The 26,177-nt window shown below is 43.9% G+C and overlaps 1 protein-coding gene across 1 annotated transcript in view; it reads right to left on the bottom strand.

The window, feature by feature from the left end:
• Positions 1-14,237, bottom strand: part of LOC148862213 (26S proteasome regulatory subunit 6A homolog) — a 39,145-nt gene extending 24,908 nt beyond the window's left edge. Inside the window, exons 1-3 of the mRNA XM_088985489.1 lie at positions 14,000-14,237; positions 13,776-13,892; positions 11,283-11,390 (exon numbers count right to left, since the gene is read on the bottom strand). Of these exons, the coding sequence (XP_088841615.1) occupies positions 11,283-11,390; positions 13,776-13,892; positions 14,000-14,116 (342 nt within the window). The 5' untranslated portion in view covers positions 14,117-14,237. The remainder of the gene's footprint in view (positions 1-11,282; positions 11,391-13,775; positions 13,893-13,999) is intronic.
• Between the last annotated feature and the right edge of the window lie 11,940 nt (positions 14,238-26,177).

The raw sequence follows: 26,177 nt of genomic DNA, 5'->3' as shown, positions 1-26,177 counted from the left end.
CCTTTTCATAACCTTTTAAGGAAGTTAACATGGTATCAGAACCAAGTTGATCGACCTAGTCAGACTGTAGCGTCTCCTTGTTCTCTTTGAGTAGATAACATCTTCTATTCAGCAAGGGGAGAGAAAGGGACCATCTTTTTTTTTTTTTTTTTTGATAGATAAAATATCATATTTCCATTAAATCAGAAAGAAATTGCATAATCAGTCCCTTGGGAAGGTGCGAGATGCCGCCTCTCCAAACATGAAGCACATAAAATCTTAAAACACAAAATTACAGCTTAGCCCAAAATAGTGTTTCCCGAATTGTGCCCTGTTTTACCAAGCTATCAGCAAAGGCATTAGCTGATCTCCTCACCCACTGTACAGTAACAGTCATATTCCTTGTCAACCATTTGTATTTCTTTAGCTCATTCTTGTAACCCCACACACAATGTTCTCCAGATTATTTAACCACTCCACCACTACCTTAGAGTCCCATTCAATCAGCAACTGCGCTACACCCAATTCTTTTGCCAGGAAGACCCCTTGCATAGCAGCTAGCAATTCTGCCCTAATAGATTTCCCAGCACTCAATGGGCCAGAGTAGAGAAGGATAACCTCTCCAGCCTCATTTCTCAAGACACCTCCCAACCAAGAGGACCCTGGGTAGCCCTGGCTACTCCCATCAAAACTCAACTTCAGAAAACCTTGAGGAGGGGGGCCCAGTTTGTAGAGACCCTTTCCTTTGAGGATGAATAGCCTGCTACTGCTAACCAGTTCCTCCATAAGTCATTAAAGGAAAATTGGTGAAACAGTTCCATAGTCTTTAACCACTGTATTGCCCAATTCAAAATGCCGTCTTTCAGGGCCTGGCTGCTCCTCCCCTTCTCTTGGAAGATTCTAGCATTCCTTTCTTCCCAAACTGTCCAAAACAAAGCAGCTCTTGCACACCTCCACATGCTTCTTCCTCTTTTATGGGGTGAAGAGAGAGTAAATGGGTTAAACAACATGCTTACTTCTACTGGCATCTCCCACCTGCACCCAAACAAGGAGAAAAACCAAACCCAAAGCTCTGCAGTGACTAGACCTGGCAAAAAGTTGACCCAACCCATGAACCCGACCCAACCCAACCTGAAAAAACAGGGTTAGGGACTCATATGAATGTGAGAATGACTCGACCCGACCCAACCCAGAAAAAACTGGGTTGGGTTGGGTTGGGTCAACCCGCTGACTTGATTGTCAAGTCTAATTGGGAATAATTAGGCATTGTTAGAAGTTTCCACTCTTTAATTTTTTTTATGTTTAGTCTTTAATCTTTATTGTTTACTCTTTAAATTGTTAAATGCTCAAGTTTTTTTTATTTCATATTTGGAATTTTAAGGTTAGCCCCTTTAATTTTGGCATTTTCATGTAGTTTTTCTTTATTTTTTTTAATTTCAGTTTTTTTTGGGATGACCCGAATTGACCCATGGGTCAATCCTAGCCCGAACATTTAGGGTTAGGATCTAACATTTGATAACTCGACCCGAAATTCAACCCGAAGTGTCTTGACTCTTGACCCAACCCAAACCCGACCCACCCAACCCAATTGCTAGGTCTAGCAGTGACACTACAAGATAAAAATAAGTGGTAACAGTCCTCACCATGAGATCTGCAAAGAGTACACCAGTTAGGTGAGACACAAGAAAGGGTCTTCTCTTTTGTAGGTTATCCATAATGTTAACTTTCCCATGGCACACTTCCCAACATAAAGCCATGACCTTAGGGGGAACTGCCCTACACTAGACTTCTTTGAAAGGGAAAACCTATTGAGGGGGTGAGTTGCAACGTGACTTACAAAAGGAACCACAGGAAAAAAACCCTCTTGGATGAGGGGCCTAAATCCTCCTATCTGGCTTTGAGGGGTCCAACCAAACCTTTTCAAAGAGACAAAGAAAATTAGACAAACATCGGATTTCCTCATCCCTTAACCCTCTATGGAAACCAAAAATCCCAAGTCAAGGCCAACGGGTTTAACACAGAATGAAGGAATTTTGAAATCACCTCATTTTTATGCAAAGAAACGGAGAACAAGGACAAAAAGAGGTCATTAAAAGGAAGATTACCTGCCTAAGTGTCTTTCCAAAACCGAACAAAATTACAGGAACCAACATCATACCTGACATAATTGATGAACTGTGGGAGAAGTTTGTGAATTGCCTTACATGGATTTGCCATATTAGCCCTCCTTGATGCACCAGCATCCCACCCGTTCTCTACACACCCATGAACACCACTTCATGCCAAAGCCTCTCTCGCTCCAAAGACCACCTCCACAACCACTTCCCTAACAGTGCCAAATTCTTTTTTACCACATTTCTTAGGCCTAATCTCCCATCTGATTAAATGATCTTTTCTACCCCCCCCCCCCCGGATTCCCAAACAAAGTCTCTCATCAATTTTTCTAATTTCTTTGCTTCCCTAGGTGGTATCCTAAAGACAAAGAGGTAGTAGGTAGGTAGATTCGTGAGGGTAGCTCTTCTCAAGGTGATCCTTCCACCCAATGAGATATAATTCTTTTTCCACAAAGCTAACCTCTTTCAGATTTCTCTATGACTGGAGTCCAAAACCTACTCTCCCTAGGATTTGCCCCTAACGGAAGCCCTAAATAGGACATAGCCCAAGAGGATATAGTACACTCAAACTGGACACATATGAGACTCGTGTTAGTTTAGAATCTTCACAGCCGTTTGATAGATTTGGGGAGATTTATCTTGCCAAGGTTGACACTGATGTACTGCCAAGTTGGTTGGGGTGGCTTGTCTCAGCTGTCAGGGTGAGACCTAAGGTACATGTAGTGTGGGTTTTCTTGAAACCCTGAACCAGACCAAAATTCCAGTATTGCCCTGCATCTTGAAAATTAATGGGCAAAACTAAAATGTTACACCTGACCCCTAGACTCGATTATGATACAGCACTAGGTGTCGGATTGGACTGTCTTTGATATGCCAATCAGTGAGATCCTTAGAAGGGGTCAAAACCTGGGTATGTTGGGACAGTCTGAGAATTCACCTGAGTGAGTAATCATAGTGACAGGATAAGTCTCTTTGTCGGACAAAGTGAATGATTAGGAAAATGCACTCTCTGATGGAAACCAAAAATGTCGACAATGGATTTCAAATGTGTTTGAAATTTGGTTTTACAAGATATATTTATACAGAGATACATTTATATATTAAGGTTTCACAAATTGTTTGCAAAATGTTTTATTTCCTAGGATCCATGTGAGTAGAAAGTGTAGCACTGTACCTTGCAGCCGAGGGAGAGGTCATCTCTTGTCAGGTAGTGTTTGATCATTAAGGGTTGAGAGGTTAAGTATAAGACCATTGAGGGTTATACCTGACGAAGTAATCTTGCATCTTCCCACAGTCCTTGGGCCTTCATAAGATGGCTGGACCCAAAGATCATTTAGTATAAATGTTGGGCCCATTAAGAACCCATAGTGATGGACTCAGGGGGTTCACAGTATTCAACAGCGAATTCGGCCAGGCCTTGTAACAGAGGCTAGGCTGAACCCATGTGGCTGATGTGTAGATCAACGTTAGAGTCCCACGCCATACAAAGAGAGCAACGCTAACCAGCATTAAAAGGAAGTGAGCCTGAAAGCTTAATGGGCCTAAAGCCCATTTCGAACTAGGTTAATTGGATTAATTAAATTAGGGTGGATCTAGGCTTGGATCAACAGATAAGGATAAGAGGATAACTCTTATCCACTTAAAGAGTCCAGATCCAAATAAAGATTTGGATCAGGGAACTCCTAATTTGATTAGGAATAAGTTGATCTTGAACTATATATAAGATAAGGGATTATCCTTATCACTTAAAGAATCTATATCCAAATAAAAATTTGGATCAGGAGACTCCTAATCAGATTAGGAGGTTGTCTCTTTAAGGCTATAAATAGAGAGCAGGGCGGACCTGAAAAAGACACACTGAAAACACAGACATTACAGAAGACAACTTAGTTAGACTGATCTTGCCTTCAATTCTTTTTCTTCCTGCTCTTGCCGCCCTACCATGTTCGATCTCCAATTCTTGGATCTAATCAAAACTTGATCTTGATATTGTTTCTTGCTAGAAGAAACAATTTTGAAGTTGTTCTCACTAACCCATTCGATTCTTGCTGAAGAATCACAAGTTCTTGGTGAAGAACTACCTGTTGATCCTGCATCATCCTAAGTTGTGTCATCTTCAGTGGAGGGAGGATTTGGTACACTCTTTAGGCGTGAACACCTACGTTGGGAGGATCTTTTTACGTGGATTCCGTATTAGGTATATACCTCCCTAATCTTGGTTTCAGATTTGGTCCGATTTGGTTACAAAAACGAACCTTGAAAATGCAATTTTCTAAATTGGGAATAGGATTCTCGGATGGGGGTAAAGAAATTTTTGAAATTTCGCCCAACCTTCCTGCAGGGTTCGGCCATCCATATGATGGATCTCCCATCCCTTCAGTGGTATTAGAGCCAGCCAAGTTCAAGACGAACCAAATTAGATCAGATTTGGATCTGCGCAAATGGGCAGAAGGCATTCTACCTAATTTGCGTAGTTAGCGTTTTTTTCTGGGAATTGGTTCCCAGATTATGAGCGGATGATCTGGAAAATAAATCTTTATTATTCTGTTATATTTATAGAATTGTTCGGTGAATGTTTCTTGAATTCTTGTGTTGCACATGTGATGGATATCGAATATTTTTTGTGCCAAGATTGGCACACCCTGCTATTTCTTTTCTATTCAATTTGGTCTGTAAATAATTTTTTTTATTTTTAGACAACTTGTATAGGAATTTGATGTGATGTAATAAGAGAAAAATTAGGTTTTTCTATTTTATTTCCATCTGGAGATTGCTGGAGTGCGCAACAAAGGAGAAGAAGATTTTGCGAAAAAGAAGTTCTGCGATCTGCGATTTTGCATATGTCGATTCTGCAATCTGCGATTTTGCATATGTCAATTCTGCAATCTGCGATTAACTGTTCTTTGCAGGTTTGCAAGATGTCCAAGAAAATCACAGTGCAACCCTTTGATTTCATTTTCTTGATAATTTGGTTATCTTGAATTAATTTAGTTTTCATATCATTCTTGAATTTAATCTTGAACTGAACACCAAAACTTGGGCCAATTTGTACCAGATTTGGTCCAAAGTGGTTGGACCGAATTGTTGGTTCGATGGGGTTGATTTTTCTGACCCTAATTCGATTTAGGCCAGAGGGTTGATGGCCCACTTCAAGTTTTAATTCAGCCCACCTCTATAAAAACCTAGTTATAATATGATAAAACTGAATCAGCCCTGACTTAGCTACATGGGCCGAACTGCTTTTTGCAATACAGCCCATGTACATAGATAATGTTATATGATAACATTATGGGCTTTGTTGGGTTGATAATGATTTAATCTAATTAATTAAGGGTTTTACAGATATTTTAATTGATTTGATCAAATTGTTTCATGCACGTGATGTATGGATGTGTGATGTGCTACGTACATGGGCCATGAGTACTTGGCCCATGATTAATTCGATAGTGGCTCTTTCACACACCATGGCTGAATGCACATCATTGCCATGGTGTCCATAAGATCATTGGATGATCTCCCTGTTTGATGGGCCCCACATCAGCTTCCTACCCAAGAGGAACCATGCGGAACCCTAGCCCCGTTTTAGGGCCCATTTAAATCTAGCTTTAAGAAAGCCAGTGGGAGCCACTTTGGTTTGACCTAAATAAAACTAGGGCGTAATATTTCGTTCCCCATATGTAGGTTACCCAAAAGGCTTTATATGCCCTTAGCTCTTCCCTATCTGTTAGACAATGTATGCCCTTAGCTCCAATCAGCATAATGTACATCATGTCATTTATTGTAAGAGCCCATAGTGATGGACTTAGGGGTTCACTGTATTCAGCAGTGAATTCGGCCAAGCCTTGTAACAGAGGCTAGGCTGAACCCATGTGGCTGATGTGTAGATCAATGTTAGGGTCCCATGCCATACAAAGAGAGCAAAGCTAACCAGCATTAAAAGGAAGTGAACTTGAAAGCTTAATGGGCCTAAAGCCTATTTCGCACTAGGTTAATTAGATTAATTAAATTGGGGTGGATCTGGGCTTGGATCAGCGATAAGGGTAAGAGGATAACTCTTATCCACTTAAAGAGTACAGATCCAAATAAAGATTTGGATCAGGGAACTCCTAATTTGATTAGGAATAAGTTGATCTTGAACTGTATATAAGATAAGGGATTATCCTTATCACTTAAAGAATCCATATCCAAATAAAGATTTGGATCAGGAGACTCCTAATCAGATTAGGAGGTTGTCTCTTTAAGGCCATAAATAGAGAGCATGGCGAACCTGAAAAAGACACACAAAAAACACAGACATTACAGAAGACAACTTGGTTAAACTGATCTTGCCTTCAGTTCTTTTTCCTCCTGCTATTGCCGCCCTACCCTGTTCGATCTCCAATTCTTGGATCTGATCAAAATTTGATCTTGATATTGTTTCTTGCTAGAATAAACAATTTTGAAGTTGTGCTCACTAACCCATTCGATTCTTGTTGAAGAATCACAAGTTCTTGGTGAAGAACTACTTGTTGATCCTGACTCATCCTAAGTTGTGTCATCTTCAGTGAATGGAGGATTTGGTACACTCTTTGAGCATGAACACCTACGTTGGGAGGAGCTTTTTACGTGGATTCCATATCAGGTATATCCCTCCCTAATCTTGGTTTCATATTTGGTCCGATTTGGTTACAAGAACGAACCTTGAAAATGCAACTTTCTAAATTGGGAATAGGATTCCCGGATGGTGGTAAAGACATTTTTGAAATTTCGCCCAACCTTCCTGCAGGGTTCGGCCATCCATATGATGGATCTCCCATCCCTTCACTATCAGCTCTAATGATAATACAACTACGAACAGCGGCTACCAAGGTAAAGAGGAAAGGTGATAGAGGATCCCCTTGTCATAAACCCCTACCAGCTGGAAAAAAATCCCTTACCCCCCCCCATTTACCAGGATGGAATAATGACAATTGCTAACACATCCAACCATCCAATTACTCCACCTTTCCCCAAACCTACACTTCCTCAAAACCTCCATTAGAAACTACTAGTCCACCAAATCATAAGCTTTCTCAAGGTCTAGCTTACAAACAAAGCCTCTTTGCTTGGATCTCTTCATCTCCTCCACACATTCATTTGAAATCAATATCTAATCAACTATTTGTCGTCCTCGAATGAAAGCCCCTTGTGCCTGACTAATGATGGAGGGGAGGGTTCTTTAATCCTCAAGGAAAGAACCTTTGCCAGAATTTTATAAATACTTGTCACCAAGCTAATCGGTCTGAAGTCTTTAGGATGGATTGCATCATATTTCTTTGAGATTAGCGCCAAAAAAGTAGCATTAATGCCTCAACTAACTAAGTACTTATCACAAACTCCTTAAATACATCACACAGGTCATCTTTAATGACCTCGCAGCAATCTTGATAAAATGCTATAGTGAATCCATCTAGGCATGGAGATTTCAATTTATCCACTAGGATCACCGCGTGTTTAATCTCTTCTTCCTCGAACTTCCTTTCCAGCCACCTCATCTTCTCTTCATCCGGTATTGGCCAATCTATCCCTTATTTTCTCTCCTTTCATTCAGGGGTCTATTATAATCGATTTAAAGTGGTTCACAAACCTCCTGGCAATACCCTCTTGATTAGTGAACACCTCCCCTCCAATCTCTGACTTAGACACAGAAGTCTTTCTCCTCCTCCTATTAGTCACATAATGAACAAACTTAGTATTTCCATCACCTTCCTTAATCCACTTGTGCCTTGATTTTTGCCTCCAACTTATTTCCTCTCTCAAAGTACCTCTTCCAGGTCTTTTTTCAATTGTCTACTCTATTCTCTATCATTCTCAGGCAAACCATTTTGAGATTCTTTCTCATCCAGCTCTTCTATACTAGAAGTTAGACTCACTTTTTGTTCCTCAATTCTTCCAAATTGATCGCTATTCCACTCTTTTATTTTAGATCTTAGCCTTTACAATTCCTTGTGAATCCTTACCCCTTTCCACTTTATTCCCCCCAATTCCTGATTCCACCAAATCTTACTTTGTTCACAAAGTCCAGGTGGGTAAGCCACATGTAAAAGTGGAATTTTCTTCAACTCACAATCCGCAATAAAGCTATTAAACCTCCACATACTAGTTGTGATGGATTGTTGGAGATTACTAGTTTCTTCTAATCTTCCAATCTTCCAACCTCCGCATACATGCCATTCTTTCCTCCTTTCTACAGTACATTAGGTATGATCTTTGTTTTGGGAACCAAGTGAGGTTCTGGGAGCATCTTTGGGTGGGAGATCAGAGATGTGCCTTTCAAAGATCAATTTCCCTTTTTTACTTTCTCCTTCCCAGTATAAAGGGAAACTTGTGTCTAATTTTTTTGTTCCCTTCTGAGTCAAACTTTGGGTTCAATTGGGATGTTGATCTTAGAAGAGACCTTAGGGATTCAGAACTTGGGAATGTTTTGCATCTAATCCAGATTTTGAATGGGATGATATTGGACCTTACCTTCCTTTGGTATTTTTTCATATGCTTCTTTTTTTTTTTTTTTGATCAATAACTCTAAAAAGATTTCATTAATTAGAAAACTTTAGGATACAACAAGAAGTTGTGAAAGAAGCCAGCTTTAGTAAGCTGACCCGAGACAGAATTACAAATGTTCCCAAAACATGTGTTCTTTGAACCCCTTGCTTTGCTAAGCTATCTTCCAAACTGTTGGCAGATCTCCTAACCCATCCCACTTGGATTGACATGTTCCTTGACATCCATTTAAGTCTTCAGAATTTTTCCTATGCTTCTTTTTTTAAGTCTTTGGTGCAACCTGCCAATAGCATTGTCCAAACTTTCTCAGTAAAAGAAGTATGGGAAGAAGGTGGCAAATTCTGAAACAGCTCATTCAACTGCGTGTCCTCATCAATCACCACCAACTTCTGGTTTTATAAAATTAAACTTTAATGGTAGTAGTGAGGGCAATCCAGGACCTTCAGAAGTTGGAGGTATCTTCCAAGATGAAAATGGGAAGGTGGTCACAATGTACTCAGGTCGCATGGGGGTTGGTGACTCTCTTAGAGCTGAGATCTACACTTTAATGGAAGGTTTAAGGAAGGCAAAGGAGCTGAATATTCAAAAGCTAGTTGTTGAAGGAGACTCAAAGCTGGTTTTGAACTGGTTAGGGAAGGACAGTGGACTCTGGAAATATGCCAATGAGAGAAGGGAGGTTAAGTGGTTATCCAGGGGGTTGGAAGTTCAATTTCATTGGGTGAAGAGAACTGCAAATGCCTTTGCAGATACATTGGCAAAGCAGGGAGTGAGAAGGGATCAAATGTTTTGGGTTAATTTGTAATCTTTTTCTTGTTCTCTTGGGGAGAGTTAAGTCATTCTATCTCTCCCCGGAGTGTTGTATGTAATCCTGTTTTTTATTAATATAATTTATATTATTTTGATAAAAAAAATAAGAAAGGGACCATAAAGGACTGATCGTCCAGCTTGATCAGGTGGGCTGTCTTTTTATTAAAAGAATCTATAAACCATATATTTTTGCATTGTCAATTTGTGGCCAGAATTTTTTTTTTATACTGTTCTTGATACCTTTGGGTGGGTTGGATGCTCCCCACGGTCCATGCAATCTTTTGGCTGCTAGAGGGCATCAACAACAAGGGCAAAGTTTGGTGGAATCTAATTCCAATAGCAGTGTTTTTGTGTATATGGGAGAGGAATGCCAAGGTTTTAAAGATTTATCAAAAATACATGCCAAGGTTTTAAAGAATTCTCTTCAATCCTTGATTTATTGGGAAAAATCAAAGTAAAGCTGTATTCTTTGTCCTCTGGGCATAGGGAATTTGAAGGCCTGAATTATAGCCAATTTTTTTATAGACATACTGCTTTTTTGTTAATATCTTGCTAACAAAGCTGCATAATCTGGTGTACAGGTTGAGGAGTCATGGCCTAATCCTTGTGTTTTGATTATTAATGCAATACTTTACCTTGTCAAAAAATTAAAAAATACTTGCTAGAAAATAAATCTTCTAAATCCTTCATATATTTAGCAAATCTTGACGTTGAGGATCCAATCAAATTTTGAAAAGATTTGACTATAAGAATCTTGAAAATATTTGATGGGGAGTGAACCGTTGCACAATATCACATTGGATCCACATGAGTTGACAGTAAAATTCTTGTGCTTACTGGAGTGGACTTAATGCTGTGGACCTTCCAAGCAATTCAGACATTTACTGGACTTGGATTTGATGAACAGATCATATTTGTGAAACTATAATTATTGATCCATCATGACAACCACTAGAAGGCACATATAGATCTAAAGGAAGAAATAGGTTCAATTTCCTTCCCTCAACAATTGGTTCTGCATCATAGTTGTCAAGGCAACGCCTAGGCGACAAAGCACCCTTGGAGGCTCACCTCGCTCAATCGCCAAGCAGTTTTCTGTACTGTTTTATAAAATACTTTTATATTTTTTATTTTTTGACATTATAATTATAAAATAGACATTATTAAACTATAATATTCATTTTATGTGTTTATATACTAATTTATTTTTATTATTTTCTTATTTGTTAGGGTTTAATCAACACAAACATTGCTAACTGTTGTATTTAACCCATGGTTCAAAGTATCGATACACCTTTGTGTATCAGCAAAGGTGTGTCAGTACTTATAATAATACTGTCCCCTTTCATTTTTGGTTTTCAATTTCATTTTATATATATATATATATATATATATATATATATATATATATATTATTTAAAAAAAAATGGGTTCTCAAAAACACCTATAAACAGGTGTATTGGAACCCCAAAGATACAATACAATACGCCCAATATACGGGGCGTATCGTATCAAAATTTTGATCCTTGATTGAACCCTCAATGATTTCAAAACCTAAACCAATAAGCAAAAAAAAAAAAAAACCTTCGCCTTGACGCCTTGAAAACTATGTTCTGCATTATTTCTTACCCTTTGCTCTCTTAGATTCTTCAACTTCTACCAAGTCAATCCTCACTGGTGCAGTCATTGGTGGTCTACTGGTCTATGCACATAGAGAAACTATCTCTAACCATGCACATTCCATCATTCTTAAAAATCCTATCCAATGACAAAAAAAAACAGGAGCATGGACATGAATGGTCATTGGATGATAGGTTGCAGAAAGGATCCAATCATGTAAAGAGTGCAAGAATACTAGCTTACCTGACGAGTAGATGTTTTTAACACAACACATTTCCCCTTCCTTTGTGAGTCCAAATCAACATTGGCACCATCTTCCTCTGCATCCTCTTCTGGGTTCATCTCCAAAATCTAAAAAGAACAATAGACAAGCATCAGAAGCCACTGCAGAAGGCACATCCAAGGCTTCCAAGCTAAACAATAGAGTGAATTGATGCATGATGATTCAGATTCAGGATATCCAAACCCAAAAAGAGAATATAAATTAAATAGAAAAGCAAGTTGAATAAATTGTGTTCTGGTTTCTTAACCTAAGCACCTAATATATGAATAATGCTTGCTAAAGTTTCCCAAAAGACGAGTTGCTCCAAATGATGAAAAATCATTCACAAGCTGGAACAGGAATAGAAACATCATTTAGTTGCGAACAAACAATTTTACTTGGGTGTTTAAGAAACTCCCAGAGCAGGTATTTTTGGACAAATAACTACATTCACACCCAGCAGGAACTGACAGTTTGAGGAAAGAAGTAATGCAGTAAATTAAAATTTGCCATGGTGCCATTTTTTTTATAATTGTCATAGTTCCAATATTTCACTCTATGTTTTTTTCCACCCTATGTTTAATTCATGGCTTTTATCATCATACCCATCAGAGAGCTCCAGCTTAGTACATAATCCGAAACATAGCAAAATCAACTCGTGACAATTAAATGAATATGAGCCCCTCATATGAAAATGATACAAATTCCAAAGCTCTCTACAGCCCAATAGGACCAGCTCATGTGACATCTTTCCAGCCCACGCATCTATTTGAATACCTTGACACGTGGAAACCACATCATTTTTTTCTTTTTTGATGAATAAACCACATCATTAGTCTACTACCCAATCATTTACCACGTCATTCACCTCATTGAGGGAGGTTTTGGAGCAATTTCAGCACTGCATCAACCAGTCAACCTGATGGAAGCCTCGACACCAGTGTTAGGGGCAGAAAAAGAACTTCTTGATGACATCGCTCTTAACCATATTGGTTAAAAGGGATCAAAGGAGGTAGGTGCCAGTGATTCGTTTTTTGCTCAAAATTAAAGAGGGGAAGGAATCTAAAGAATCACAACCTGAAAAAGGGAAGGAGGCAATCACTACGAATGGAGGTTTTGAACCAGTCTGGAGGCATGATTGTATGAATCCTGTTGAAGAGGAGGAAAGGACTGCAGATGCCCCAAGCTCTAGTGAGGATCTGTCACTTAACTCAGAGGGGAGGATTCCAGAGGTGGAAGGTAGAATCAAAGGTATTTACCAAGGGCGGTGCAAAACCAAAAGTGATAGAGGAAACTTTGGAAGAGGGGACCCACCCTGTTACAATTGGCCTTGAATCTGTAGAAGAAATTGGAGAGACAGAAAGGAAAAGAAATAAAGGTTTTTTTGTTGGCTGATTATGGTTCTAAGGTTTACTTAAGAGACCTTATCAAACAAGACCTTTAACAGAAGAAGAAAAAACGCAGGAAGGTGATGACTCTTTCTGACGAAGGTGAGAAGTTAAGTGAGGCAACTGAGGAGGTTTATTTGGACGAAACACACTATATTGATAGGACTTTTGATTTAAACAAAGTGGCTGATCAAGCAGCGGAGGTTGGTAAAGCCCTAGGTTTGCTTGTGTTGGGAGGTGAATCTTTCACGAAGAAGATGTTTAAAGAGTTGAAGGAACAATACAAGATGGTTGTAAGGGAGAATAATGGAGATCTTCAAACACATCCACCTTTGACTGTCGAGAGTTATAATGACTTGAGTATAAGTAGACCAGTAGAAGTTGATAATGAAAGAACTACAGCATTGGTTGATGCTTAGTTTTTTGAGAAAAACAGAGTTCTAGAGCTGAAAGGATCAATGAGAACTTTTCTTGCCCGTTGGAATCCAGGAAGATTGTTGCAGGAAATAGAAGACTTAAAAGACAAAAAAACATAGAAATATGTTGGTTTCAAAGGCTTTCACCAGACTAAAAGGAAGCCTATTTAGGATTGTAAAAAAAACAAGTTGTTGAAGATCAAGAAAACCGTAAGAAGGCATTAGTATTATAGCAGATCAAACGTTGTAGCTTGCGAGATTGTTGTGGTTTTTGGTTGTTTTCGAGATTAGATGCATAATGGCGGGGTCTTGATGTGGTTCTTGTCTTTGTTGGCCTGAGCCTTGATTTTTTGTTTCTAGGCTGCTTTTGGGGTCTTTTGCTGTTGTGGGGCTTTTGTTTTGTGGCGTTTATGTGGGTTCTGGTTTCTGCTGGTTTTTTTGGAGGCTAGGATGACTTGGAGTGCTTGTGTTGAGTCTTGAAGTAATGTTACTTTTCTCTTTTCTCTCTATTGACTTCTGGCCACTCCCCTCTGCAACTTTTTTTTCTTTTAATAAATTTTATTTTTTTATCAATAATTAATAAATTTTATTTTATTACAGAAAAAGAAACTCAAAATAAAAAGAAAAAGGAAAAATACATGGAGAGCTTGATATACAGGCACCTACTGACCTCAACGATGTTCCCAACAAGGTAAGGAAGCTGTTTGTTAAGCTTGATCTTCTCTTGGTTCTCTTTGATCTTCTCCTTGAAGGATTCAAGCTCAAGATTCGTTCTCTGTAACTCCTCCTTCCATTTTAAACAAAACAAGTAAAGATCAAACCAGAAGAAAATGAGATTGAACGAAACCCTAAAAATTAAACTTAAAAAGAAATGAAAGATAAAAAATTCCTTACCTTGAGAATCCGAATCTCGTTGTCCAGAAGCCGAGAAGCCCTAGCGATGTCATCTACAGACATCGATGCCAGCTGATCGTCCTCAAAACTGCTATCATCGACCCTTGCTGCAGCCATTGCTTGAAAAATAAACAGGGGTTACGGTACAGAGAAGTCCAACAGCAACAAGAATCCGATTTGACGCTCGGGTATTGATTTAATCAAATGCAAAGGCCAGCGGCTCATGGTAAAGGGTCTCAATATGGATCCACTATTGGTTCTTGACGTCATTTAGGGTGTGTTTGGTTGCTATGCAAATTTTATTCGCACTAGAATAAATGCATGGGAGTGCAAACGAAGAAAATGCAAATTCTAGTTTAATTTTATTTCAGGTTTTGCTTTATTCTGCTTCATGTTTTAATTGACTCCATTTGTATGCAATCAAACAAAATAAGCTAAAATTTGACACTCAAATCATTTGCATTGCCATAGTTTTGCATTAGTACAAATTTATTTGCATTGCAACTAAACACAGTCTTAACAATCGTGTATATGAGTGGTGGGGCACTTGTAGGGATGACAATTTTGTGGGAATTTTTTGGTATCCGACCCGTATAGACCTTAATAGGACCCGTTTATCAAAACCCTATAGGGTTTGAGATGAGTTTGAGTTTTGACTTTAGGGTATCCGATACCCGATGCTCGGGATGCATGAATATGAACTCATTATATATATCATGCACAGATTTATAAATTTTAAGTAGTAAGATAATTATTCTATTATTAATATTTTATTTGTATAAATTTATTGGGATTAAAATCATTATTTTATGTAAATTTGGATTCGATAGATTGTTTATTTCATTTAGTTGTAAAATGCTAACTTTAAATATTATTCCTTTTAATTTTCATTTGGAATTGTTAATCATATACATGTATTGATTGTTTTGATGAACAGAAAAGTTAATACAATTTATTTTATTTCATTAAATAACACAAAAAAGTGAGATGGCTTAATGGCTTAAAATAGTGTTACAAGATTTGGCGCTATTATTAATTGATTTGGGTTCAAGTCACATTATAAGCATGAAGAAGAGATACATAGGTGGGTTTGGGAATGGGTAAGGCAATTTGCACGGGTACCCTACCCACCATTCCAAGGCACGTGTGTTGTGAATGCCCACAACCCACTACCAGGCTATAGCCCCCCACCACTCAGACATGTGGCCTTCTCATTTTTTTGTAAAGCTATACACGTGTTTATCCATAGTCCATTAAATACAAATGGTGGGACTCATTAAAACATTGCCATAAACCCACATTTGTTTTTAAATGATTTTTTTAAAAAGAAAATAATTTATTAATTACAAACTCGATTTAACTTTTAGGAAGCAACCTAATTTAACTTTTAAAAATAAATAACTCTAAATAGGTTTATTAGATAAATAATAAATACCAAATAAAGTGGGTTGTTTTTTACCAATAACATCTCATTTAATATCTTAAATCAAATTAAAAAAAACAAAAACTAATAGTGGGTTTCAAATAAAATAGGCTAGAATAAATTATCAATTACAAAGATGCAAGACCCGTATTAGTTTTTTTGTAATTTAATTTTTGATAACTAAATAGTAAACTTCAAACTAAATTATGCATACATTTAGTTACCTCATACTTAGTACGAGGTCATTCTCTAGTTTTGTGATTAAAGTAAACGGGTTTTTTATGATTACACGTGCAATGCGATGCTATTTGAAAAATAATGGCAAAAAAAGTGAATGTGATGTCATAAAACATTAACCATTTTAAAACAAAAATACACTTTCGTTAAAAATCTCACACAAAATGGGCAAATTTCTTAAATTATCATTGCTATTTAGCAAATTTACTAACTTTACCCTTACTATTTAACTATTGTTTTAAATAATCGTCGTCATTAAATCGTGACAGAAAGGACGAAATATCCATCTTGTCCTTAAGTTAAAAGAAAAACCATGAGAGAGACAAACTTTGGGAAGAGTCCAGTCCTGGCTTGGTCTCTACATTGTTGCAAACAAACTTCAAGAAGAGTCATGTACCTGTCTTGTACCTTGATCCCTAGATTTCATGACTAAGAAACATTGTCACCCAAATTGACAAATAGTACCCTTTCGTTATACATTTTTTGATGGAGTGCGATCCGGCCGGTCTTAGCTGTCCGCTGCCTTGCTTCTGAACGGGGTAGCAGGGAACCTGAAACGGAGGAGATGGAGAAGCTCCGGGGGGGAACCCGGTGTAGAGGCTCTGAAGCTCAAATTAGAATCCTTCAAAAGCAAGGTAATACCAAATAGCGCAAAGTTTGCATACCTCTGTTGTCGGGGGGCAGGTGGCTCTTATAGTCACTTCGTGCACTCGTCCCGGGGCCCTTGTCAGGTCAAGTATGATTACCCTTGTGCTTGTCGATTCGGCCGTCGTCCTTTCTGCTAAAACAGAACCGTCACTGCCTAGCCGTCATCTAACTTGAGATGGCGGTGTCAGTGGCGGTGGCAGGTGGCCGTTTAGGGTGCTACCGCCAAACGTCAGATCCCAAGTCAGTCAGGCGCGGCGCCCTTGGGCACGAACTTCCTTAGTGTCAGGCGTGGTACGACTTGTTTGGTTTCGGTGCCAAGTGATGCAAAGTGCTGAGCGAGGCGGTCTTGAGCTCTGAGGCATCTACAGGTCAGTTTGGCGAGGTGTATCCCGAACTGTTACAAGGTGGGTCAGTTCGGCGAAGTGTATCTTGAGCTGTTACAGAGTGGCAGTTCGGCGAAGTGTATCCCGAGCAATCACAAGGTGGGTCAGTTTGGCGAAGTGTATCCCGAGCTGTTACAAGGGTTAGTTTGGCAACGTGTGTCCCGAGCTGTTACAAGGTGGGTCAGTTCGGCGAAGTGTATCCCGAGTTGTTACAGGGTCAGTTCGGCGAATTCTATCCTGAGCTGTCACAAGGTGGGTCAGTTTGGCGAAGTGTGTCCCCTTGTTCCCGCCTAGGCTTGGCCCCTTTTGCCGAGCTGTTGTTTCTGCCACGTGTCACATAATAGAGAGGTCGGGCCAAATCTTCCTTCATCAATTGCCCCCCACTCCTTGCGCCGGGGGTCTTGCCATGGTGCGGGGAGTTTTCGCGAGGTAGCAGGTGGATTTGTCCCGTCCTTCGAACCTTCACTGCACGAGACGCTTTTGCTAGGGTTCTTTCGGTTTCTGAGAAGGCTGGAAATGTGCTTAAGAATGCTGGTGGTTGTGACAGCGCGCGTTTTAAATTTCAAACCAATTTGCGCCACTAGGACGTGACAGCGGGTCATTTCAAAAAGGCGACTGTCAGGGAGACGTGCGGCGCGTCAGTTTCAGAAAGACGCGTGTCGAAGCGACGTCAGTTTCAAAAAGACGTGCGCTGACGTTTCGCTTTTTGCGAAAAGACGTGCGCCAATCACGTCTCGACCTTAGGGGTCGTGCGGTCAGTAGGAACGTGGGCCGTCGGATCATCTTCGATCTGCACGATCGATTCTTGGTTACTGTAGCTATAAATAGTGGGGGACCCCAGTTGTTTTGTCACTTCTGCGGTGTCTACTGAGTTCGCGTCCAACCTTTCAGCTCGCGTCCAAGTCTTTTCCAGCTCGCGTCAGGGCTGGTTATACAGTCTTCACGATTCTTTAGCTTTTTCTTCAAACTTTCTGGTGAGTACTTTCTTGAATTCGTCTTTTCCCCAATGTCTAGCTTTGATAGCTCAGACGATTCTTCGAGTAGGGCCGACGTAGGTTCCACCAACCGAGCCATGTCTCCAGACTGCCTCAGTGATCCTGAGGTGGAGCTTGAGGACTATGAACTAGTGGGCCGAGTCACTTCGGGCAGTTTGGTGTCTACCTCCCGCCGAGGTTGGATGCTAGATAGGTTTGGTCCTTCTACCATGACGCCTGAGGGGCTTCAATCCATACTTCTATCTTACAATCTTCCTGAGGGGTACACATATTTTATTCCTTCGGGTAGCTTTCCTTGGGAATATGGTCCATACGAGATCGTGATTTTTCGAGAGCTGCTCGCTGCAGGGTTGTGACTTCCTTTCCATCCCCTTCTCGTCGAAGTCATAAACCACTTCGGTGTCACCATTGGCCAGCTTCATCCGAACTCTATTCGGAACCTGGTGGGGACAATTTCCCTTTTTTGCGAGCAGAACTTTCCCTTAGACTTAGAGATATTCTCCTCTATCTTGATGCTCAAGAGACAGGCGGGTTCTCTTTCTGGGGGGAGACGAGCGTATTACCTTTCTCCTCGCCAGGGTTTCAAGCTTTTGCACGATCTTCCTAATAAGGTCCCGGCTTGGAAGCGGGACTACTTTGGCGTGCGAAGTGCACAAGGATGTCCCTTTCAGACCGGGTGGGGTGAGGCCGCTCTCGATTTGGGCGTAACTCTTGATAAAGAGACGGTGAAGGGTCTCCGACAATGGGCACGGCAAGGCTTAAAGTGCCACCACTACTTAACGGAGGCCAAGCTTATTGCAGCCGACCTGAGTTCGGGTAGGTTTCTAGTTATGCGGTTTCTTGTTTGTTGTTCTTTCATTTTTTCTGATGTCGAACTCGTTTCTGCAGGTGTGATGGATGTGGAGAGAACTCGTGGGGGGTGCTTGCTTCAAGGTATGAAGAGGAGGAAGCGGGTCGCCAAACGAACTCGTACCGAACTGCTCCTGGATGAGGAGCCCCAAGTTCCAGACCATACGCTGGAGGACCTACCCAGGGAGGCCGAAGTGACTCCACCGGTGCACGAAACTGCCGGGGCGCCTTACGCTGAGACCACTCATACGGGCGCTCCTGCGTACTCAAGTGCTCCTGCTCACTCCGGGTCTGCTCATACGCGGGCTGGGCCCCCAGGCTCGGGAGCTCAAGGGGAGTTTAGGAGCGTGTTGACGCTGAACTACGCTCTTCAGAAGAGTAGGGACGCTACTTTCCCTGAGGAGGTTGCGGCGTGGACCGATCTTCCCTTGAATCAGGTCGCTTGCCGTGCCATAACACATGCCATGGTGGTAAGTTAGATTCTGTCTTCATTTTTTATTATGTGGCTTCTGTTGTCATTTGCTCACTTGTTTCTTTTGGTAGGTGAATTCTTCAATTCATGCCTTGGCGGCCCAAGTGGAGAGGAGCTCGCGACAGGCGCGAGCTGCTGAGGCTGCCGCTCATGCTGCTGAAGAAGCCTTCCGTGCTGCAGAGGCAAATACCCGGGCTGCTGAGGCGGATGCTTATGCTGCTGAAGAGGCTGCTCGCGTCGCGATGGCTAGACAGGCGAGGTCTCAGCGTGACGCCGAGGCCATGGGGGTAGTTGTCAAGCATATGGCGGACTTGAAGTTGGATTTGCAGCATCAAGTCGAATATCTTTAGGAGGACATCAGGGAGAGAACACAGATTTTTTCCCAAGGCATTGAAGACGCCAAGAAGAAGGCAGTTGAAGAGTACACTACCTCTCCGCGTTTTGACGATCTGATGGTGGACTCTTACAGAAGGGGGTTCAAGTTGAGCCGGTGGATGATCCGGAATACGTACCCTGACCTCGATGTAAGTGCCATAACCACTTCGCGTATAACTCAGGAGATGGCCAATGCTGCCGATGGCGAGCCGGACTCTGAAGGAGAGGCAGGGCCTTCGGGTGTTGTTGAAGTGCCTTCCGATGGCGAAGAAGTGGCTCCGGGCATGTAATTTTTTTTTCAATGTAATGTTTCTTGCAATGAAGTGTCTTTTTCCCCTTGCTCGTCTTCCCCGAACAGTTTCTTTGCCGGGTTATTAAATTTCCGCGGTCTTTTATACCACGAACTGATTTTTTGCCGAGCTGATAATGTGTTGTCTACGCCGAAGTTCCTCGGCTTGCCTTGTGGCACATAGGGCCTGATTTCGTCCACTTCGCTAGGTGGTTTATAGGTAGTATCGCCTCAAGTTCACGATGTTCCACGTTCGAGGTACTCGTTTGCCTTCCAAAGTTTCGAGTTCGTATGTGCCCCCGAGCGCTCTTTTTACTTTATAGGGCCCTTCCCAATTAGGTCCAAGCTTGCCCATGCCGGGTTCAGGCACCAAAATCTTACGAAGGACCATGTCGCCGACTCGGAAGCTTCGTTGCTTAACTCTGCTATTGTAGTAGCGAGCTACCTACTGCTGGTATGCTGTTGTTCGGATGTGCGCGAGGTCCCTTACCTCGTCCAGTAGGTCGAGGTTGGTACGTAGCTCGTCTCCGTTCGTCCGATCAACGTATGTTTCTAATCGCAGCGTTGGTATTTTGATTTCCGCCGGGATCACTGCTTCAGTGCCATAGGTGAGGTTGAAGGGGGTTTCTCCCGTGGCTGTTTTTTCAGTAGTTCGGTGAGCCCATAAGACACTTGGTAGCTCTTCGGCCCACAATCCCTTAGCTCGATCCAGACGTGCTTTCAGTCCGCGCAAGATGGCTATGTTCATTATTTTCGTCTGACCGTTTGCCTGCGGGTGCGCGACTGACGTGAAATTTTGCCGAATCCCTATGTTCTGGCACCAATCTTGGAACTTGATATCCTCGAACTATTTGCCATTGCCGGAGATTAGTACCCGAGGTAACCCGAACCAACATACTATGTTCTTCCAGAAGAAGTTCTGTATGTTTCGAGTCGTAACAGTTGCCAGAGGTTCAGCTTCTATCCACTTCGTAAAGTAATCTAATGCCACAACTAAGAATTTTCTTCCGCATGGTGCTGGTGGAAATGGCCCTACGAGGTCGATGCCCCATTGTGCAAAGGGCCACGGGCTGGCGAGGTATTTGAGGTCGGAGGCGGGTTGATGGTGGATGTTAGCGTGCTTCTGACACTTGTCGCATTTTCTGACGAGCTCGACAGCTTCTGCCATTATCGTTGGCCAGTAGTATCCTTGTCGAAGTGCCTTTTGGGCGAGTGCTCTGCCCCCCAAGTGTCCGCTGCACAGGCCTTCATGAGTGTCACGGAGTACGAACTCGGCTTCGGTAGGTCGCAGGCAACGCAAATAGGGGAGCGTGTACGACCGTCGGTATAACCGTTCGTCTATTATGACATATTTGGCCGCCTGGCGCTGCACCCTCTTGGCCGCATTGCGTTCTGCAGGGAGGGTTCCGTCTATCAGGAAGCTCGCGAGTGGATCGATCCAGCTCGGCTCTGCTTCTAAGACGGGAGCGACCTCCTCTGTCCCCCCGAGAATACTAGGCCGACGTAAGTCCTCTATGTACACAGTTCTCATATTGTTGTGACTCGTACTGGCTAACCGGGACAGGGCGTCGGCCCCAGCGTTTTTTGACCTCGGGATTTGCCTGATGATGTGTGATCAGAAGTTGAGCAGGGCTTCTTTTACTTTGGCCAAATATGCGATCATGGAGAGATCGCGTGCTTCGTATTCGCCGGTAACTTGGTTTACCACGAGCTGAGAATCGCTGCAAATGACCAAGTGTTTTGCCTTTACCTTTCGCGCTAGGTCCAGCCCGACGATCAGCGCTTCGTACTCTGCCTCGTTGTTGGATGCCGCGAACTCAAAGCGTAGTGCGTATTCTAATTTTGTGCCGCCCGAGCCGCACAAGACTATTCCAGCTCCGCTGCCTTGCCGGTTCGAGGAGCCGTCCACGTGAAGGATCCAGGGCTCCTCATCCCAGTTCGCGCTTCGCCTGACCAGGAGAGATGCCACATTGGCTGCTACTTAGTCCTGGGTCCACTCGAACCCTTTGCCTTTGACTGCCTTGAAGAAGGGTAGGCAGCGCTCTGCTGACCTAGACAAGAAGCGGCTTAAAGCGGCTATGCGTCCGTTTAGCCTCTGAACCTCTTTTACTTTTCGAGGTGGTTTCATATCTAGAATGGCTTTTATTTTGTCCGGGTTGGCCTCAATACCGCGCCGATTGACAATGTAGCCTAGGAACTTGCCCGAGGTGACGCCGAAGACACACTTGTTGGGGTTCAACTTCATGCTAAATTGACGCAGGATTTGGAAAATAGAGTCTAAGTCTTGTATTAATTCTTGTGAAAACTGAGTCATGACGACCATGTCGTCAACATAGCACTCTATCTTCATACCAATCAGGGGCCAAAATAGCTTATTTACAAATCTTTGGAAAGTCGCCCCGGCATTTTTTAGTCCGAAGGGCATGACTTTGTAGCAATACAGGCCGAACTCGGTTATGAAGCTGTTTTTTTCCTCATCGGATGGGTCCATCCTAACTTGGTTGTAGCCCGAGTAGGCGTCCAGAAAGCTTAGCAACTCGTTTCCCGAGGTCGCGTCCACTAGGCGGTCAATTCTGGGGAGGGGGAAGCAATTTTTCGGGCAAGCTCGGTTCAGGTCGGTATAGTCGACGCACATGCGCCACTTGTCGCTTGTCTTTTTTACTAACACCGGGTTGGCCACCCAGCTCAGGTAATGTATTTCCTTTATGAAGTTTGCTGTGAGGAGCTTCTCGACCTCCTCGCTGACCGCTCTCCAGCGTTCTGGGCTAAGTTGCGTTTCTTCTGTCTAACGGGTCTGACTACAGGGTCAGTATTAAGTTTGTGAGTTATCAGTCCGGGGCTAATGCCGTGCATGTCAGCCGCGGACCAGGCAAAAATATCTAAATTTTGAAGTAAAAAACTCACCAGTTCGGCTCGTAGGGGATCCTCGATGGAAGCTCCGATGCTTAGTGTGCGAGCTGGGTCCGTAGCTGAAGTCGGGATTGCAATTGTTTCCTCCGTGGGCGAAGCTAGCTCCTCACCTTGCTCCGCAGGCCGCTCCAGTTCGAGGTCGTCAGTCCCCTTGGTTTTTCCCTTCAGGGCGGCAACGTAGCACTTGCGGGACTCGAGCTGGTCGCCCCGCGCTACCCCTATACCGAAGTCCATAGGGAACTTCATGGCCAAATAGTAGGTGGAGACCGCCGCCTGTAGGATATGCGTGATTGGCCGCCCTATTATGTCATTGTATGGGGAGGGGTCGCGACTACCAGGAAATCATGGTTGAGTCTGACCGCACAAGGCCATGTGCCGACTTCCACAGGGACAGTTACTTTTCCGAGGGGCCTGACTTCCTCTCCGCTGAAACCTACCAGGGGAGTGTTCGCGGGCTTCAGTTCGCTCCTCTATAACTGCAACTGGTCAAATGCTGATTTGAAGAGGATGTCCGCTGAGCTGCCCGAATCTATGAGTACGCGCCTGACCTCAAAGTCGCTGATCCTTAGTTTAATGACAAGCGCGTCATCATGGGGATAGTGGACTCCTCGCGCGTCGTCCTCCGTGAAAAAGATTGGTTCTTCGGTCTTTGGTCTCTTTGGGGGGTTCCGTTCTTCGAGGACCGCTTCGCGAACTGAAGTTCGGGCTGCTGCCGAGGTACACCCCGCTACCACTGAACCTCCCACCATTACATGGATGGTTCCCCGAACTGGCCTCTCTTCCGGAGGCTGCTTCTGCAACGGTTCGACAGGTCTATTGCTAGACTCGGGGGCATCCTTTTCATGCTCCCCTTGCCGACTTGCTTTATTGTTATTGTTGTGCTGTACAAAGTTTCTCAAGTATCCACGACGGATGAGCTCCTTTATCTCGTCTCAGAGGTTATTACACTGTTCGGTGCTATGACCATGGTCTCTATGGAAACTACAATACAAACTCTTGTTTCTCTCGTTTGGATTTCCCTTTAGGCGAGGTGGCCACTTAACGTACAGAGCATCTTTGATCGTCATTAAGATCTCTGTCCGCCTCGTGTTTAACGGCGTGTAGTCCGTCCGAACTGCTAGGGGGGGCCGGAATGACTGGTTCGGCTTCGGCTCCCGGGTCGGGTTTTTTCAATTCACCGGGTTGGAGAGCTCGCCTTCTCTCTTCCTTTTCTCGTTCCCGCCTTCGGTTCGTTGGTTGATTTCTTCCTCTGTCATCATGAACTTATCCGCGAGTTTGAGGAATTCGGCCACGGTTGCGGGCTGATTGGCCACCATGTGCCATTTGAATTCTTTGTGCGTCACCCCTCTTTTGGCCACCGCGAGCTACACTGCGGGGTCCAACCACGGTATCTGCAAGCATGCTTCATTGAACCGCTTGATGTAGCCCCGAATTGATTCTCCTTCTCTTTGGACTACTCCGAAGATGCTTTCCTTTGTTCTGGGGCACCGTTGGCTGGTGACGAAGTGTGCGGTGAAGATCTGCACGAACTAGGCCCAGTACTTTATCGACCCGGGGGCCAGGTTCCTGTACCAAGTGCGGGCTACCCCCCAGAGGGTGGTGGTAAAGGCCACACACATGCACGATTCGCTGGCCCTGGCGAGGTGCATTTGGAACTGAAAGGCGTCAACGTGGTCGTTGGGGTCGAAGGACCCGTCGTACTTGTCCAGAGGTGGGAGTTTGAAGTCTCTGGGTAAGGGGACCGCCAGGAGTTCCGATGCGAGGGGGTAAGGAACCGAGAGAACCGGGGCAGCCCCTACCTCGTCCGAGCTCGTGTCTTTGCCTCTGAATTCCGACAAGGCGCGGGTGGCGGTTTGGCGACTTTGCCGACGCCTTCGCCGTTGAGCGGGCCTTGTGCTGGCGCTGCTGGCCTCCGTGTTACCGAGCTCGATGGGCCCGGAATGCTGGTAGTCTGCCGCTAGGGCGTTGAATCGATTTTTGGTGAGCGGGAGCTCGGGCTTGGAGCGTCAGGGTGCCGACCTCATGGGCGAGGTTCCCGACCCGCCTGCGGGTTGCGAGGCAGGGATGACACTTTTCTCTCTTCGGCCTGGGGACAAGGCCTGGCTATTGGGGTGGTTCTGGGGCCGGGAGGCCTTCGCCTGGCGGGGGCACCCATCCTGTGGGGAGGCCTTGACCGGCCTCAGAGCGGGGTGGCGAGGCAGAAGTAGTGGTTGGTTTAGTGGCAGTTGGTGGAACTGATGTTGATAGTGATACTGGGAGATGTTGTGCAGCACTTGGTGCTGGTGAAGCTGGTGTTGTTGGAACTGTTGCATTTGGGCTTGCATTGCCCGCATGCACTGCATATGGTCCTCCAATCGGTTTTGGCTAGCTACCAGGGGGACGACAGTTGGTTCAGTGAAGGTTGTCTCAATGGGGGGAGGAAAGGGGATGCTTGTGGTAGGAGGTTTACGGGTGCCACTGCTTGTGGCGCGTTCAGGATGGGGATCCCAACCGCCGAAAGGGGGATGGTGAACTGTCCAACGCACACTACTGGGACTTGAAGTTGCTCCCCGGTGGCGTTTGTCTCCGTGCCACGTCCGATGTTGCTGGAGGAGGCCATGAGTGTTGGATTTTTTGAAGAAAATGGGTTATCGAAGTTTGGAGGGAGGCTTTTTGGAGCGTTCCCACAGACGACGCCAATTGATGGAGCGCGATTCGGCCGGTCTTAGCTGTCTGCTGCCTTGCATCCGAACGGGGTAGCAGGGAACCTGAAACGGAGGAGATGGAGAAGCTCCGGGGGGAACCCGATGTAGAGGCTCCGAAGCTCAAATTAGAATCCTTCAAAAGCAAGGTGATACCAGATAGTGCAAAGTTTGCATACCTCCGTTGTCGGGGGGCAGGTGGCTCTTATAGTCACTTCGTGCACTCGTCCTGGGGCCCTTGTCAGGTCAAGTATGATTACCCTTGTGCTTGTCAATTCGGCCGTCGTCCTTTCTGCTGAGACAGAACCGTCACTGCCTAACCGTCATCTAACTAAAGATGGCGGTGTCAGTGGCGGTGGCAGGTGGCCGCTTAGGGTGCTACCGCCAAACGTCAGATCCCAAGTCAGTCAGGCGCAGCGCCCTTGGGCACGAACTTCCTTAGTGTCAGGCGTGGTACGACTTGTTTGGTTTCGGTGCCAAGTGATGCGAAGTGCTAAGCGAGGCGTTCTTGAGCTCGTAGGTATCTACAGGTCAGTTTGGCGAGGTGTATCCCGAACTGTTACAAGGTGGGTCATATCGGCGAACTGTATCCCGAGCTGTTACAGAGTGGCAGTTCGGCGAAGTGTATCCCGAGCTGTCACAAGGTGGGTCAGTTCGGCGAAGTGTATCCCGAGCTGTTACAAGGGTCAGTTCGGCAACGTGTGTCCCGAGTTGTTACAAGGTGGGTCAATTCGGCGAAGTGTATCCCGAGCTGTTACAGGGTCAGTTCGGCGAAGTGTATCCCGAGCTATCACAAGGTGGGTCAGTTCGGCGAAGTGTGTACCCTTGCTCCCGCCTAGGCTTGGCCCCTTTTGCCGAGCTGTTGTTTCTGCCACGTGTCACATAATAGAGAGGTCGGGCCAAATCTTCCTTCATC

The sequence above is a fragment of the Nelumbo lutea genome, chromosome 4 (assembly GCF_056320005.1).
Source record: "Nelumbo lutea isolate HS-2025 chromosome 4, American lotus-T2T, whole genome shotgun sequence".
Taxonomy (NCBI): domain Eukaryota; kingdom Viridiplantae; phylum Streptophyta; class Magnoliopsida; order Proteales; family Nelumbonaceae; genus Nelumbo; species Nelumbo lutea.
Note: the sequence above shows the minus strand (reverse complement) of the source record. Positions and strands in the feature narration are given on the sequence as shown.